The sequence below is a fragment of the Epinephelus fuscoguttatus genome, linkage group LG14 (genome assembly GCF_011397635.1).
Source record: "Epinephelus fuscoguttatus linkage group LG14, E.fuscoguttatus.final_Chr_v1".
Lineage (NCBI taxonomy): Eukaryota > Metazoa > Chordata > Actinopteri > Perciformes > Serranidae > Epinephelus > Epinephelus fuscoguttatus.
Genome location: NC_064765.1, coordinates 13,844,594 through 13,861,470, shown reverse-complemented (window position 1 = coordinate 13,861,470; position 16,877 = coordinate 13,844,594). Strand labels below are relative to the sequence as shown.

Genomic DNA, 16,877 nt, shown 5'->3' with positions numbered 1-16,877 from the left:
ATGAAACCAGGATAAATCACACACAAGACTTAAAATGCTATTTTTGTGGAGGCTCTATTGTCTTCACAATTTATTGTTTCTTATCTGTGAAATTAAAGTAAATAAAAGCTTTGTTTCCACTGAGGGAAATGGTTTCAGCTTACAGAAATAGACAGGAGGTCCACATCACTGCGATGTGTAGTTACATTTCTGGAGAGGTGCACGTCAGCCTTGCCAGCCCTGGCCGTTACGTGTTAAAGGGAAATTTCGGTTTATTTCAACCTGTCTCCTATCGTCCTAAATTTGTTTCAAGTGACTAGTGACATAAAAATAATAGTTAGCATGTTAGCCGTTAGCCTAGATACAGCTTCATAAGTGAAGGGGCATACCTTCAAGTGCAAAGTTAGTCCACTAAACAAGCTTTTTTTCCACAAAGACTGCCTCATATCGTTAGGATAAATGTCGGTATGAGATCGCTGCTTGTTCTCGCGATATTTTGGCCGCTCTTTGGAAAGCAGAGCTAAATGGTAAAGTATGCCCATTCACTTAGGTTTTAACAGGTCTGACGCTACTATGCGCCCCGACTGTATCTAGGCTAATGGCTAACATGCTAACTATTATTTTTATGTCACTAGTCACTTTAAGGCGACAGGAGACAGGTTGAAATAAACTGAAATTTCCCTTTAAGCAGTGCTCCGGCACTCTGAAATAGAGCAGATACAGTGTATCTTGGTAGTTTTTTCATGATTTCTCTGGAATGATTGCTCCAAAAAGCATCAGTCAGATTTGTTGTGACCCATAAGACCCTCCTTCAGAGACAAAGCCAGTAATCAAACTGGTGTGTGCATGTATTAAGCCAGCAAGGTGAACTTGCTTTAATGTGTCCAAAATACAGCGAGTATGTCACCCCTTTAGTTAATCCAGAACTCTAGTGGTGCAAATTCCTTTACTAAATAGCAATTAATCAACTAACTAAAAGCACCGATGCACAGTGAATCAGGTAATCTAACCCCCCCTGTGTCAGACAGTGGCTGGGGGCCCCAGAGGTCTGTGCTCCGGCCCTGCAGGCTGCTGTGCTGAGGTTCAGTTCAGCTCTGTGTCACACGGGGCGCCCGTTCCTCCGCTGCTCGGTTTGTTTTCCGGGTGATGCTGCTCTTCTCTTCAAAGCAGAGGAAAGTCGGGGGCTCATGTGTCAACATCCAGGGTTTCCCCGGGGAGGTGTAACGTTAACGTTATTCCAAAAAAACCTGATGTCCCTTTGAAGACCCTTTTATTCGTGTTAGCCCGCTCATCCTCGGAGGCAGCGGTTTACCCGACCGCAAAGACCAGAGGACGATCTTCGGCTCCCGCTGCTTTGACGTTAGCTAACGTTATTTTAAACGATGACAGAGTACAAAGTGCGAATAGCGTCTCCAATCATTTAATAATATCTGGGGACCTGTTAGCTTAGCCAGCTAGCCCGGTGATTCGACTAGACCAAGGGAACACGGCGACACACACTGCTGACATGATGTTTCCTCAATCCAGGCACTCGGTAAGTTTGCTAGTTCAACTTGTCCCAGCAGCAAACTAAGCAAGTGAAGCGAGCTGAGCTAACGGCTAGCTAGCAACCGACAGCTGATACTAGCTGTGCTGGCTGCAGGTAGCTGTCAGCCAGACCTCTCCACAGCTCCTCAACACATTTGTACCGTCATAGTGCAGGACAGACTTTAGATATGGAGTTTAAATTAATATAAATACCAGCTATAACACATAAAGTCTTATATTTGGCTGCAAACACAGTCTGCCGTTAGCTAGCTGTTTGTCAAAACAGCTAATTTAACTTCATGGTTTAGACTGTGAGTAAGTTAGCATGATGTTTGTTAGCTTACTTCAGTGTTTCTACTGTCAACAAACCAAGTAGCATTAATATAAGGGCACAGCAAATGCAGTTAAATACAACTCCTGGGTTTGACAAAATAATTGGGACATAAAGATTTGAAATTATTTCAATAAATGGCCTTTATTGGGCTGAAAGAGCATTGCAAAGGTTGAAAATTGAAGCAAAGTTTGGCTTTACAAGGCCCCAAAAAGCTGCAGATGAATCATGCAATATGATTATTATAACAATCTAGAAGTCATGACTAACTAATGCAAAACTAAATGCATTATTTTAGTCTGTCAACAGCCAACAAGAGAATAAAAGGAGCCTTACAGAGGATGTATAAGTCAGGAAAGAGGTGCACACAAAATACATTTAGTCTGTGAGTAAGTTAGCATGATGTTCTGAGTTTGTTAGCTTAATATAGTGTTTCTACTGTCAACAAACCAAGTAGAATTGATATAAGGGCTCAGCAAATGTAGTTATATAAAACCCTTTTGCTGTGAGAAAACAATTTGGACACCCTGTGGAAAAAGATTTGAAATTATTTAATTATAATGATCTGTATGGCTGCAAATATTGGGCTGAAACAGCGATGCAGTGTTAGACAAATAACTGCTTTACAAGGCCCCAAAAAGCTGCAGGTAAATCATGCTATATGGTTATCATTGTCCAGAAGTCATGACCAACTGATGTCAAACTGAATGCATCAAGTAGTCTCTGTCAACGCCCATTAAGTAATAAAAAAGGAGCCTTTCATAGCTGAAGCACCACTGGAAACACAATGGTGGATCAAGTTACAGCAGTTTGCATGCTAATCAGTATTATTTTTTGGTAAAAATGTGCAGAGGTGAAATGTTTCAGGCTGAAACTTAAGATTATTATCATCCATCCATTAGGTGATTGATCATTTGGTCTGTAAAATTGTAGAAACTAGTGAAAAAGGCCTATCACACTTACCTAAAGACCAAGGAGACATTTTCAAAAGTCTCATATCCGGCTGCAAACACAGTCTGCAGTTAGCTAGCTGTTAGTCAAAACAGCTAATTCAACTTTATGGTTTAGTCTTTGAGTAAGTTAGCATGATATTCTTAGTTTGTTAGCTTAATACAGTGTTTTTACTGTCAACAAACCAAGTCGCATTGATATAATGGCACAACAAATGTGGTTATATACAACCTACGGCTTTGACGAAACTATTTGGACACCCTGTGGAAAAAGATTCAAAATTATTTAATTGAAATGACCTCCTGAAACAGCATTGCAGAGGCTGAAAATTAAAGCAAAGTCAGACAAATAACTGCTTTACAAGGCCCCTAAAAAGCTGCAGGTAAATCATGCTGTATGATCAGTATAACAGTCTTGAAGTCATGACTAACACCAAACTAAACGCATTAAGTAGTTTTTGTCAGCAACCAACAGAACAACAAAAATATCTAAAATTAGAAACACTTATCTATTGATGAATTTAAGGGCATCATAAAGAACCTTTATTTAACTTCCTGGTTAAATAAAGGTTAAATAAATAAAATATAAACAAGGAGCCTTTCCAAGGTTACATACATCAGGAAGGAGGTGCACAGGTGCATACAAATACTTATGGTTTTTGGTAAAAATGTGCAGAGGTGAAATGATTCAGGCTCTGATTAATCATTTGGTCTGTGAAATGTCAGAAAATAGTGAAAAAGGCCTGTCACACAAGAAGACATCTTCAGTATCCACTATTCAGTTCAGTTATATTAAACAACGAAGGGCAATAAATCCTCACACTTAAAAAGCTGAAACCAGAGTGTGTTCGTCATTTTTGCTCAAACAAAAAAGGGTTTGACATTAACTGTAGCCCAATGGCCCGTGGCCACAAAAAGTTACTGTGTGGCCACCAAATTTAGGGGCTTGGTGGCTTAATAATATTAGTGTCTCTTCCTGAATATGCCATATGCTTACAAATATTTTTAAAATTCTGTTAATGTTCTTCATTCATTGAAGTGTAACACATAAGGAAGGCTGTTAAGCTGCATTAAATTGCTTTTTCTGTAGGTTATATTTTGAATAAACGAATCAATGAATGACTTAATTTTGAGCAAAAAATTGTCAACAACTATCCCAAACTAATGTACAACCATTGATATAGATAAATAAACAACAGTCTTATATATGAAATATACAAAGCCCATCTCAAACGAGCCCAGATAATTAAATAAACCAGCCCATCAGCATAAGCCCTTCTTCGTCTGCATGCCTCCTAGATATACTGTGACTGTACTTCTTTTAAAAGTGCCCTATAGTTGTTTTTTATAGATCAACCCCACACACACTGAGATGCACATACTTTTCAAGGTTGTACGAACACAATGCTTTTTTTTTTTTTGATTTAGTTTTCCTCTCAAATTATATCCCTCCCTGTCACAATGCTTTTTAAAATTGTTTTAATATTGCCCAGAAGTAGATTATTTCCTTATATTTTTACACAGGTTCACCATTTGGGCCATTAAAAATGTATTTTGGCAACCCAGTTTAGGTGCTTAGTAGTCCGTGGGGCCAGAGATATGCCAAAAATAGTAGCATCTATCTTTGCAAAGACTAAGATTATTATTTGGTTATCAAAATAGTTGCTAATTTTCTGTCAATGGATTATTGCAGTTGTAGTAATGATTATTCGCTTTGTGTCAGTTTTCAAGCAAAAATAGTTAAAACTCACTGGTTACAGCTTTTCAGATGTGCATATATGCTGGTTTTCTTTGTCTTTCATGATGGTAAACTGAGTGGCTTTTGGTTTTGGACTGTTGGTGGGTAACAACAGTCAGTTTCAGTGTGTCATATGGTGCTCTGAGACTCCGTGATGGGAATGTCTCACTTTGTTTTCTGACTATTCTCTGACACTTTATCAACCAAATGATTAATTAAAGAAACAAGCAACAGATTAATCTATAAAGAAAGTAACTGTGTGCAGCCCTGTTCTTATTTTATTACTTGTAACATCTAATATTAGAATTTCATGACCAACTAAAGCCCAAAACCCCAACATGAAACGACGAACACCCAGAGCAGGAAATGACCCTTGCAAACCACAGTTGAGAAAAGTGCTGCACTGCACGCACAAAATAACATGGACCATTAACTGAAGCACCGCCGCAAATACTCACACTGTGGTGTCTCATGGTCATATAAGGTTGCAGATGAAGTTTATGTTAAAAAAAAAAATAGGCACATGTATATACTTGTTGGTTAGTTTCAACATGTGACAGCTGTTCCTGTTTCTGAGGCAAGCATGATCTTCCTAAAGAGAGACATGCACGCTCTCCAAACATGCATGTATTTCTGCAGAGCTGTGACTGACAGTTATTTTTATTGACCAATTTGTTCGTTATTTATTAACATATCATAAAAAATCTTTTAGTCTAGAAAATGTCAAATAACTTGCTCAGGCTGACCAACATTTAGAAACACAAAGATATATATTCTGAAATTTTGAGGAGCAGGAAAAAGTGAATATTTATTATTTTAATTATTTGTTATTTTAATTATCCATTATGCCAATTGATTAATTGTTTAGTATCACAAATGTTACAGTATAGTTTTGGCACTACACTAGTGCACTGTGTATTTCGGATGCAGGGTTTTGACATGTGTAACCGGGTGACTCCATCCTCTCTGTTCAGCCCTGTAATCCCGCCTGAAACCTCTCGCCCTTGTGCCACTTATTTAGAGAGTAATGAGGTTTAGGGAACTGGATAAACCCTGGATTAAAGCTTTGGATTGATGGTTTAAGTGTAGTCAATACATAACCAGACTTCTAACGCAGCCTCTAAATACGTCTCACATATGGTCAACATGCTTTAATCTCGCCTCCTTTAAACACATTTCCTCAATCACCACGTTGCGCGGTCCTGAAACAGCCCCGTGGGTTTCTAAAGACAGATGTTGCGTATCAATTTGTCAGCAAATTAAACACAGCGTCTCGTTCTGTATCTCAATTTATACTGTACGCCCGCACTCAGACATGCAGCCCCGTTTAGGCTGACCTTCATTTTAGCTATCCTCTCAAAGGGTTAATCTCAGAGGTCAACTGCTGTCTCTAAACAAACCCAAACACACACACTTTCAGCAGCAGGACACAGACATATACACCAGTGGAACCAGTATCTGAAAAGGGCATTCTCAATTCCTTTATTGCTAGACTGGTTGGGGAATGTGTAAGCATCCAGAGTCTGGTTTCACACTGAGGGCCTCGACCTGGATGCAGGGGCCTTTGTGGATGTAATTTAGGCCCCTATGTGACTTTATAAGAATTGATCACGTTGTTCTGTTCTCCAGGCGTCCTCTCAGTCCAGTCAACCTCTCAAGTTCACCACTTCTGACTCCTGTGACCGCATCAAGGATGAGTTCCAGTTCCTCCAAGCACAGTACCACAGGTATGCGGTTAACACAGCCATGCACACACTTAATATTACTTCAGTCTGAAACATCGTCCCAAGGTTTATTATTATGACAGATGCAACTGACGTTAGTGGAATAGCTCTTTGCAAGGCAGCTTTTTGCCTATTAAAAAAATACATCTCATATTGAGTTCATAGTGAGTTCATTTAGCTTCTTCCTCATTTTGTGGGAGTGTGAAACTTGGCATATCAGCTGTCTCAACATAGATATGTCTTTGGGATTGTCTGTCTAAAGCCGCTATGTGTAGGAAAATACTGGTTATTGTTACTGGCTTTTAAGGTCTAGTTCAGACCAAAGATTTGCGAAGAGATGAGTTGAAACAGGAAACTACTTGCGACGTGCCATTCTGCAACATTCTAAAAACCTGCCGGTTCACACCAGTGCAACTAGAGGAGATGGTGTATCATCTCTTTGCAACAATCCTCTGTTCTGCCGTTCTGCTTTGCAGCTTTTCAGGCTCATTTTGTGGCTGAATATAATTTGTAGCCTCTTAAAATATGAATGAGGATAGTGATGATAGTTGCATTTGCATTAGTGATGAAATGGCGACAAACCTAAAGCATCAGATGGACTGTATTCATAATAAATACGCCACAATAATATAAATAACCAGTGCCAATTAATCAGTCAATGAGAGTGTGTGTGTAAGGGGCCATAAGCACATACACCGAGCAGCAGCAGCAAACCCATCATCTGACACCGGCACACGTGAGGACAGCAACAGAGGGCTCAGCGGCGACAGAGCACCTGCTGCAGAAAGCGAACACGCCGTCTGTGGTCATTTTATCTTGACCAGCAGACTTCCCTACAAGCCGATGCTTTATGTCCTAAAACCAGTCGCTGTGATTTGACTAGTTGAGTTGCAGGTGACACCATCACCCGGCTTGAGTTGAGCTCAGAGTGGCCAGTTCACACCACTGGATCTTTTCTCCGCAATGTTCTAAAACTGTTTTGTCTTATTGCGAATCTTTGGTCTGGACTGGGCTTTAAAATATTGTTGCATCCTAGCCCTTCTTAATCTAGTCAATAGAATTCATTAGAGTCAAAGTTCATTTGCTGGCATTAGGATGCTCAGTGTAGTGTAATCAAAACCAAATATACATAATTTTCCTCTTACTTGTGGTGCTATTTGTGAGTTGTTGAAGATAGCGGCTGTAGAGATGTCTGCCTTCTCTCCATTATAATGGAACCAGAAGGCACTCAGCTTGTGGTTCTTAAAGTGCCAAAAAATACATTTGAAAAACTCAAATAAATCATGATGTGGTTACTCAAGATAATCCACAGACCTTGTTGTGAGCAGTTTCACGTAGGAACTATTTTCTTTCTACCAAATTGCACCCACCAATTGTATCACTATGCAGAAGGAAGCATGCATCTACTGCTAGCTCACCTTGCATTACTGAGTTAGGTAACGTTGAAGCGCAGCAGAGCAGAGTCCTGCACGGGTCCAGTTTTCAGGATCCGCCCCGACCCGGCGACGTACAAACCCGCCCCCGAACCGCAAACCCGTGCATCAGGCCAATTAGTACCGCAACCCGGTCCGACCCGTTGAAACACGACCCGGAGCCCGACCCGTAACCTGGATTTAAAGTAATCATTTGGGGTCATGTTGGCTGAATATTGAACAGTGTATCGCCACAGTTAAGGTGCCAGTGAGTAAACAACGACCTGACTGAAGCAGCTCTCACAATAACAACCTGACTTCAGCTCCATCATCAACCCTCTGTGTTCTTCTCCCATACAAGTGTAAAAGCACTCGTTTGTTACGTTTAATGCTTTTAAACTTTTAATCTATGTAAAGGAACTTTACATGTGTAATAATAGACTTACTTTCTGTCCAGAGCGACGTTCAGCAGTTACGAGCCGTCACGTGTTTTTAGAATCCATCGAGGAGAGAAGTAATCCATCAGGGAAACACTTCAGAAACATTATAAAGTGATAGTTGTACATTTTATACACTTATTTCTCAAATACCTAAATAATTATTTACTGTTTTGGAAGCGGCGCTTGTTAGACGGTGGCAGCCATGTTGATTCTGTCGTCCAATCACAAATTGTGTTATTAGATATTGAAACGCGTGTAAACAGCTGAACCAGTGACCGTTGCGAAATAGCGGAGGCGATCCTCAGAGAGTAAATAATGACCATGATAGTTATCTGTAGTTTACCGAACTAATGACTGATGTGTTTATCTAAAACCCGCGATCCGACCCGCATGTTATTTTTTCCACCCAGATCTGAACCCGGGAAAAAATGTTTTTTTTAAAAAACCACCCGAAAATCAGTTGTTTTTGCAGGTACCCGTTGGGTACCGACCCAGTGCAGGACTCTGCAGCAGAGGAGGACATCATTAACTTTTACATCTCGCACTGTCACGTGAAGTAACCACTCGTCTATGAGTAGATGCACACTTCCTTCTGTGTGGTGATGTGGTTGGCAGGTGTAGTTCCATAGACAAAAAATAGTTCCTATATGAAACTGCTCACAACAAGGTCTGTGGATTATCTTGAGTAACTGGGTCATGATTTCTGTAAAGAGACATTGCTGTTGAAGTTTTCAAATGTATTGGCATTTTTTTGATGCATTGAGAACCACAGGCCAAGCACCATTTAGTTACATTATATTGGAGAGAAGGCAGACATCTGTATAGCTGATATTTCCAGCACTCGGCAACTCACACTAAAACAGTCTGATGATGAATAACACTGCATGCATTAAACTAATAGTTAGACACTGTGGGGAATACACTCCTTTGCTGTCTGTGCTAAGAGGTAGATGGTGAGATGATATCACTCAGGGTCAGCAAGTGATCATCTTAGTATAAAGATTATATAATTCCTAAAATGTCTAACTATTCTTTCACCGACAACATGCACGTTTGCCGACAAACCGACTTCTATTAAATATTAATATTCTTTCTTCCTAGTTTGAAGTTGGAGTGTGACAAACTGGCTTCTGAAAAGTCAGAGATGCAGCGTCACTATATCATGGTAAGTGTCGCATTCAGTCTCGTCAGTTCGATGTGGCTGTTTGTCTTCATCTGATCTCCTCTAATATACCAACCAAAGTCACTTAGCGTTGCAGTGTGAACACAGAAATTCCAGTGCACACCAGGAATGTCTAGATTCTCTCCGTTTGTTAGTTTAGTCGCACATAATCTCAGATTGCGTTTTACATAGTGGCTTCCTTGAGTTCACACATCACATGATCAGACGTGTCCCTTTAAAGCTTCTCTAATAGCCAGTGATCAATTACAGATAGATTTCTCAGTACATAATCTACACACAGTATTTATGTTCACAAATTACAAAGTGTATTCTTATCTAAACTTACATGTGTATGCTTTTTTTCTGGTGTTGTGTACTGCACACAGAAGTTTTTAGTTTTTTGTGTAGGTGTAAAAAATGTGCCACAAGTTTACCTTTTTATCTTCAGTTTATATGTGTGTGTGTGTCTTTTTCTCCCTTTTTGTTTTTGCAGTACTATGAAATGTCCTATGGGCTGAACATTGAAATGCACAAACAGGTAATTATCGTCCCCTACAATGAGTCCTTCGTGTAGTAGCTCATATTTGTTAGTTTGCTCATCTGACCTTTTTTTCCCGCCTTTTTTCTCCTCAGGCTGAAATAGTGAAGAGACTGAATGGCATCTGTGCTCAGGTGCTGCCTTACCTGTCACAAGAGGTGATGACACTCACGTGCTCATTCATAAATATGTTCAATCTCAACCTGAGACTATAAATAAATAGCAATATAAATACGTAATCTCATCACTTGTCCTCTCTTTGCTTAAGATTCCCAGCCATGCTTAGGCATTACATGTAAAGCTGACCGTGTGTTATCTGTTTCAGCATCAACAACAAGTCATGGGCGCCATAGAGAGAGCCAAGCAAGTCACGCCCCCTGAGATGAACTCCATTATACGGGTGAGCTTTATAAAAGACTTAAGCGGATGTAGATGATAGACGAATCATGTCTCTTGCAGAGCATGAACTGAAACTAAATCGAACCATTACAACATAAACCTTGTCCATTTTTCAAGGCAGCAGGCTGCAGTGACTCTTCATGTATTGAGTGGATTTTTTTGGTCATTTCTGATGTAGGCAGTTTTCTGGAGAGAGGGAAAAACAGAATTTCAAAATACAGAGCAAAGAGGAGGTGCAGGAGTCTAGTTACCTCTCCGCTCAGTGACGCCGAAATAAAACTGCTTAACCCAACTTTAACAATGTGTAACAACATGTCAATTTTATCAGGTTATAATGAGAAACATATCTTGTTTTATGAGTTAATTTTTGTGTAATAGGATACTGATATAGTGAAACGAAGTGAATTTGATGATATATTCTAACACAAGTTTCTTGTTCAAACAGAATCGTTTAGTATTTGCTGTAATCCGGTAGTTTAATATATAGTAATAGTGAGGAAAATGTCATGACCTGGAAGATACCTAGTTATAATGTGAAATGGGTTGTGATAAAATGAGAAACTTTATAAATAAGCTCCATAAATAAATTGTATTGACTGAACTAGCAAGCTAGGTAGTTTTGATGCGGTAGCTCCAGCATGTTTGTGGTCGCTAGCAGGGTTTTCCCAGCCTATCTAAGACGAAGACGGGCTGCCTGGGTGATTTTGTCCGCCGCCTCGGTTAAGGCGTGTGTGTATGCATGGGAGGCGTTCAGATGTAGTGTCTTTTGTGCGCACAAACCTATTACTTTCAATGTAGACATCACAACCCAAAGTGATGCTGTAGTGGCACGCTTTCGGTGGGACGTGCTTGTTTTTTCATCCGGTGTCCAGCTGCTTCTCCCTCCGGTGTTGTGTCAGATCCTGGTTCCACCTTGGGCTGTGTCTCTCCTACTGTTTCCCACGGAGCTCTGCCCTGTTTGAAAGGCGAAGGAAGCCTGTATGTGGAAAGACGTCACCTCCGAGATGTAGAATGTGTATCATAGAAGAGAACATTTCAGGACTGCTGACTTGTATCATCAGAACAGACATGTCCTGTGATTTTCAGCCTCCTTTCATATTTAATAGAGGGGGGACAATACCTGACAGTAATATTCTCAGCTGTCAGGATTTACCTGCTGTAAAGGGTAAGTATAATCATAGAAGGCTGAAAATCACAGGACATGTCTGTTCTGATTATACAAGTCAGCAGTGTAAAGCTCAAGCATGTGGGGGCCTCCTTTTATATTTAATAGAGGGGGGAACGTATCTAAAAGCACAGCTGTCAAGATGTTATTGTGTAGCTCGCTAGTTGCAGTAGTTCAGCAACTAACCCTGCAAGTAGTCATTACTTCAAGACGTACAAAACAATGAAATGGAGAATATTAATGCTAACAGAAATATGCACTAAATGTGAGAACATTGTGCCGTATGATTAGCCACAAATTTAAACATGGAAATGAGAAGTTCTGACTTCTGTCCACCATTCGTGTGTTTTCAGCAACAGCTCCAGGTGCAACACCTGTCCCAGCTCCAGGGCCTGGCCCTGCCTGTGACCCCACTGCCCCTGGGCCTCACCCCTCCCACCCTGCCCGCCGTCTCCTCCAGCTCCGGCCTGCTGTCCCTCTCCTCCATCCTGGCCAACTACTCCCACGGCCAGGCCCAGGCGGTGAAGGAGGACAAGGCCCGGGAAGCTGCAGAGAGAGCGCCCAGAGGAGAGGACGGGGACAAGTCAGACTAGTGCAGACACAGCGAGGAGGTTTGGAGGGGGGCGTTGTGGGGGGGGGGAGTGTCTAATAAAAAATATTAAAAAAAAAAAAAAAAAAAAAAAAGGAAAGGTAAAACTGTAACTGTAAATGGAGGTTGATGTAAGTCTGCTGAGTGTTGATGTAGAAGAGTAACTGCAGGGATGAGGACACGCAGAGAGGACAGATTTGTGGATGTGCAGAGAACGAAACTGCTGAATGGCTGAGAGTGAGAGTTAAATGTTCTTATTATTTAGTGGTAATAGACTCAGTTCAGGCTTCTAGACTTTAAATAGATGCTTTTTTAGTGTAAGCCACTGTTGTTAGGCTTAACCGAGATAAATGTTTTCCCCTTTGGAGTGAGCGCTGAGGATGAAAGCTAACAGCAGTGTCCCTTACGCAGATCTGCCTCTCACTGGTTTATACTTCTTAATTCTTTTTTGTTATCGGATCTGTTTCCAGTGTTTTTTGTCCACGTCCTCTTTGGTCCCTCAGATTGTGTCTTACTGGCCCGTCTGCCAGTCACAGTGAGCAGTTTAACAGCATCTCAGTCCCCTTTAACTCCTGTCCTTTCACTCATAACGTACAACAGCTCCATTGTTTTGTTTTCCAAAATAAAAATGTGGAGCTGCTTGGAGAGTTTATTTATGTACTTGGAGCCAAATTAAATCTTAGTCTGACGTTAAATAGGATGTTTTTAAAGGGACAGTTCACTTGTCAGGTGCATTCAGACCCTTCGAACATAAACCACCTGCTTTTTTTGTTTCTATATTCATAAGACCAACCACTGGATGCATTACCCTAGCTGTGTACCTCAGTCCCGAATAAATGGGATTTTATTCCATTAAAAACTATTGTTTGTACAAATGGTAGTAAGCCCATCTTGGCGGGTTAATTTGTCTTTCATAGGCCTAGCTGCTGCTGCTACTGCTGCTGCTGCTACGCGCACTACATGGCACAGACCATGACTCGTCTTCAAACGACAAGAATTTAAGCTCTGAAAAAAAAATTGACTTTATTTTGACACGTTGTTTTCATGATAGGCTAATTAGACATTCAAAATGCGTCTGCATGTGTTCGAGTGAATGTGATCGGAAAGAAGAAAACATTTGTTTAATTTAACTTTTTTTTTTTTCTTAAAGCACCTTTTGTATTTTCCTCGCACCACCACCACCCCGCCCTCTGCTCCTGCCCCCTCCCTCGTACTGGTCCCCTCTTTAACTGACCAAGACAAACTTGAACAGGATCTAAACTTCAGAACCAGACGGTCGTAAAAGACAAACTAGTACTGTATTTCTGTAAGTTAGAAGAGCACTTCAGTTTATATACTGAGACTGTATCAAGCACCTGTCTTTTCCTGTCTTGTTTAACTTGTGTGTGATTGTCAGGGGAAGATCTTCCCCCCTCTTTTTTTTTTGTGTTTTCGCATTGTTTTAATGAAGAATGTGTCTGGGGTGAGTTGCTAAAGCTCTGTAAGCAAGCGTTCCCTTAGAAAACAGCATATTAAAATGAGAGTCTCACGGTCAGAATTTGTCCTGGTGACCAAATTATTGTGTCCTGTTGCAAAAAAGTCAACCATTTTCCCAATTCCATACTACATGCTTATTCTATATAGTATATGCTATCTACTTAGCTTGATACTGCTCAAACCTAATTGAGGGATTTTGCTCCACTTTCAGAGTGAATATAGCCTGTAATGACACTCGACTCCTATTTTGTGTTCTGTAGATGGTGATATAGAGGTCCGTAAAAAGGCTAGTGTGAACATAGTCAAACACTTGTATGTAGTATGGATTTAAAATCCACTGGAGGCATCCGGGTGCTTCATCAGAAGTGCTTCAAAAATCTCCCTCCACACTTGTCAGACGGTGTAAATGGATCAGCTGCGACTGACCAGTTTTTTTTTTACGTTTTAAAGTCATCAATCCATCCTTCAAACCCATTTAATGCAAATTGGCTTGGTGTGTGTGTAGGTGACAAAGTAGTCCTTCTTTCACTTTTTCATGTGGACAAACAAGGTCAGCATGACGATGATGGCTGTCTGAAACGTGTAGCACTGCAATCCCCATGTTTAAGTGATTATCACCATAGCTCAAGCAAACGCCGTCGTCCCTCTCTATGATGTCGGCAAATCATCCCACTTTTAAAGTCTGGCTGCTTGAAACAGCTACAGTTTTGCCCTCTTACATGGTCGAATGACACGCCATACAGACCAAATATTTTTAGGGTAACCTTCAGGGGTCAACAGTAATTATTGCCTGATTGTCTGATGCAAGTAAAATGCCACATCAGGCTGGTAAATCTAGCAGCTCTCTTGCCCTGTCAGGAAAGTGTTAAAAAGAACATTTGCAATTTGGCAAAGGGAAAAGACAATGTTTGAGAGTTGAAGGGCAAGCGAGCGTTTCAGATATCCTGGAAACAGGAGTTCAGTTGGATGGTGTTAGAGGATGTGGCCGAAAACTCCAACTGTATATTGTGCAGTTTGTGTATGAGCAACGTGGATATATCGGAGTCATTTTTCATGAGTTACCTTTAGTCTTTGTTATGATTTGATAATCTCTAATTAATCACTTTTATAGGGGCAAGTAAAAATTGACTTGGGGCAAGTAGATTCCTGACTCAATTACCTACCGGGCAAGAGAACAAAACCCTGACCTTATGCTGTGTTCACACTACAAGGGACAAAGCAACAGCGTGACCACCTTGAAACGCCGTCAAAGTGTTGCTCAGGCCCCTTGTTGTCTTAGTTATGTCATCACGGGCTTGTGCGTGTCTCTTACTTGCAACACGCCACCTGGACTGAAAGTTGTCTATAGTTTGTATTCGGCCACGCCCCATTGCAAACTTTTGTGCACTGCAATACACAGAAAACTAGCACAGCGTCAGCTAAATTAGCAAAATAACACAGTACCTTGTTTAGAAACACAAACATAGGATTGGTTGACGCTTCACGACATCACTGAAGCGCTGATAAAGTTGTATAGGTATAGCTGTGGCTGGAGCAGCTATGTGACCCAGCCACTAGCTACATGACTCGCCCACTGTACCTACACATCAGTCAACGATTACCCTCCTTTGCTCCTTGGTCCGGAGTTGGAAGCCTTGAAGAAAATCCTAAGTTAGCATTCATATAGCCGCCACGTTGATGGGTTTGTCTTTAGACTCTAAACCTAACCCTTGTAGAAGTAGCGGGGGCAATTTGTAGGAGCGTGTTGTGTACGCTACATAAAAAATGTGTCTGAATCTGAGTCTCAAAAGTTGAGCGTAGCTTAACTTTGATTTGTAGCACATCATGCACGTCACCTAACGACAGCGTTGGGCCAAAGTTTGTAGCTTTGTGGTACGCTCAAACAGTCGAGTGTGCAGACTAAAAAAGGAGCTGGGGAAAAAAAAAAGGTAGATGGTGGAATTCGTCCAGGAACTTAACATGTTTTCCTAAAATAAATTTCTGAGAAGTTCAGTTTAATTTGCAGTGGCTTCCTAAAGTTGCAGTTTAATTGATCTCTAGTGGAGCGTGTCAAGTATACTGATTCGTTAAATACTAAATGCATCGCAGTATGTTTTTGCAGTTAGTATGTAGTGTGGAATTGGGACTCAGCTGAGGTGTATGGTTGATATTTGAAGCAGCAGAGGGCAGCAACGCTCTTTCATTGATCATTACTATGAAGCAACGTTCACAAGACTGACGTCCTCCCTGTGTCTGAGGAGGTCCAGGTTGGTCTGCTGTGCTCACCTTACTGTCACTGCTGTTCTCTTCTCGTCTTCATTTCCTGACTGAGGGACGAGCGTCTGTCCACTGCAGCAGGTGTTAGCTGTATCTCCCCTGTAATGTGAGTGCTGTCCAGAGCTTTGACAACCCACCTTTTAGCGTCTGAGCATGTCCGAGATCGGAGCTTACCTTTTCCTCCGTATTTTAATTTGAAAGGCACTTACGTTGTGGCTCAGTGCTCTTTTTTTTTGTTTTGTTTTTTTCTTCTTCCTGTCTGTGCTAGTGTTTGGGAGCTAATGATTTTCCCTCCCTGGAGATTTGACCTTAATGTATGGAGTGCGAGAACAGATCAGTGAGTCATCGGCACTCTTTATGCTGACGTCAGTCTCTGTTAGAAAAACCTCCTTTGGCAAAACTCAGACATATGAATGGTATGTGTGTTTGTTTTTGCTGTGAAGGGCCAATTTGTATACATATGAATATATCAATATACATATTTTTTAAAGCATTTTTGTATGTTTCAAAGCTGCTTTTTAACGTGTGTGTATCATGGAAGACTTTGGTGTTGTATGTGTGCATTACAAGCCTACAGTTAAAGAGAGGCACAATGTTGTATACCATGTTGTTTTTTCCTGTTTTCTCTCTCTCCCATTCTTTCAGTAGGCAGTAACACTTAACATTGTTTTCTAGGTTTGTAAATGTTTTATCTTTTTTTGTGCAAACAAAAAAAAAAGAACAGTTTAATGTGTTTATGAACACAGTCTCATTTTAAGATACCTGGGGCAAAAAAAAAAAATACAAAGATGTAAACAAGCAACTGTGTACTCTAATGAGAATGAATCAACCTTTTAGCAGTAAGGAAGCTTCTCTGGTGCCTTACAAATAAAAGACGTGATTGAGAGTGGCTACTTGTCTTTGGCTGGTGACTGAAGGAATCTGAAGGACAAAAAGGCAACATTGTAGGGCAACAAATCACTGACTCACTGAAGCTTAGAGTCATGAGATGTAGCTCTCAGGAGCCTGATAAAAAACGATTAGTTTGATAGTCAACACCTCTGCGGCTTGACAGAACAATTTATGGTGTCAGCTTGGGTTGACTCAGATACAAGTTAGCGTTTTGAGGGATGAGTCCTTGTAACAGGAACATGGAGAGTCACAGGGTAATTAAAAATTCCCTTTAGATTAGTAACATCTCACCGGATGAGT

General features: G+C 40.8%; 1 protein-coding gene across 1 annotated transcript; it reads left to right on the top strand.

Annotated features, from left to right (window-relative positions):
• Nucleotides 1-1,081: 1,081 nt before the first annotated feature.
• Nucleotides 1,082-16,485, top strand: LOC125900702 (TLE family member 5-like). Its single transcript, XM_049595876.1, has 7 exons — nucleotides 1,082-1,513; nucleotides 6,155-6,252; nucleotides 9,203-9,266; nucleotides 9,757-9,801; nucleotides 9,897-9,959; nucleotides 10,127-10,201; nucleotides 11,719-16,485. Exons 1-7 carry the CDS (start codon nucleotides 1,487-1,489, stop codon nucleotides 11,956-11,958), a joined length of 612 nt encoding a protein of 203 aa, XP_049451833.1. The 5' UTR covers nucleotides 1,082-1,486; the 3' UTR covers nucleotides 11,959-16,485.
• The last annotated feature ends 392 nt before the right edge of the window (nucleotides 16,486-16,877 follow it).

Coding starts and splice junctions, on each gene's coding strand:
- LOC125900702 (XM_049595876.1), top strand. CDS start 1,487: ATGATGTTTCCTCAATCCAGGCACTCG. Junction 1,514..6,154: donor TTCCTCAATCCAGGCACTCG/GTAAGTTTGCTA, acceptor TCTGTTCTCCAG/GCGTCCTCTCAGTCCAGTCA. Junction 9,960..10,126: donor TGCCTTACCTGTCACAAGAG/GTGATGACACTC, acceptor TATCTGTTTCAG/CATCAACAACAAGTCATGGG.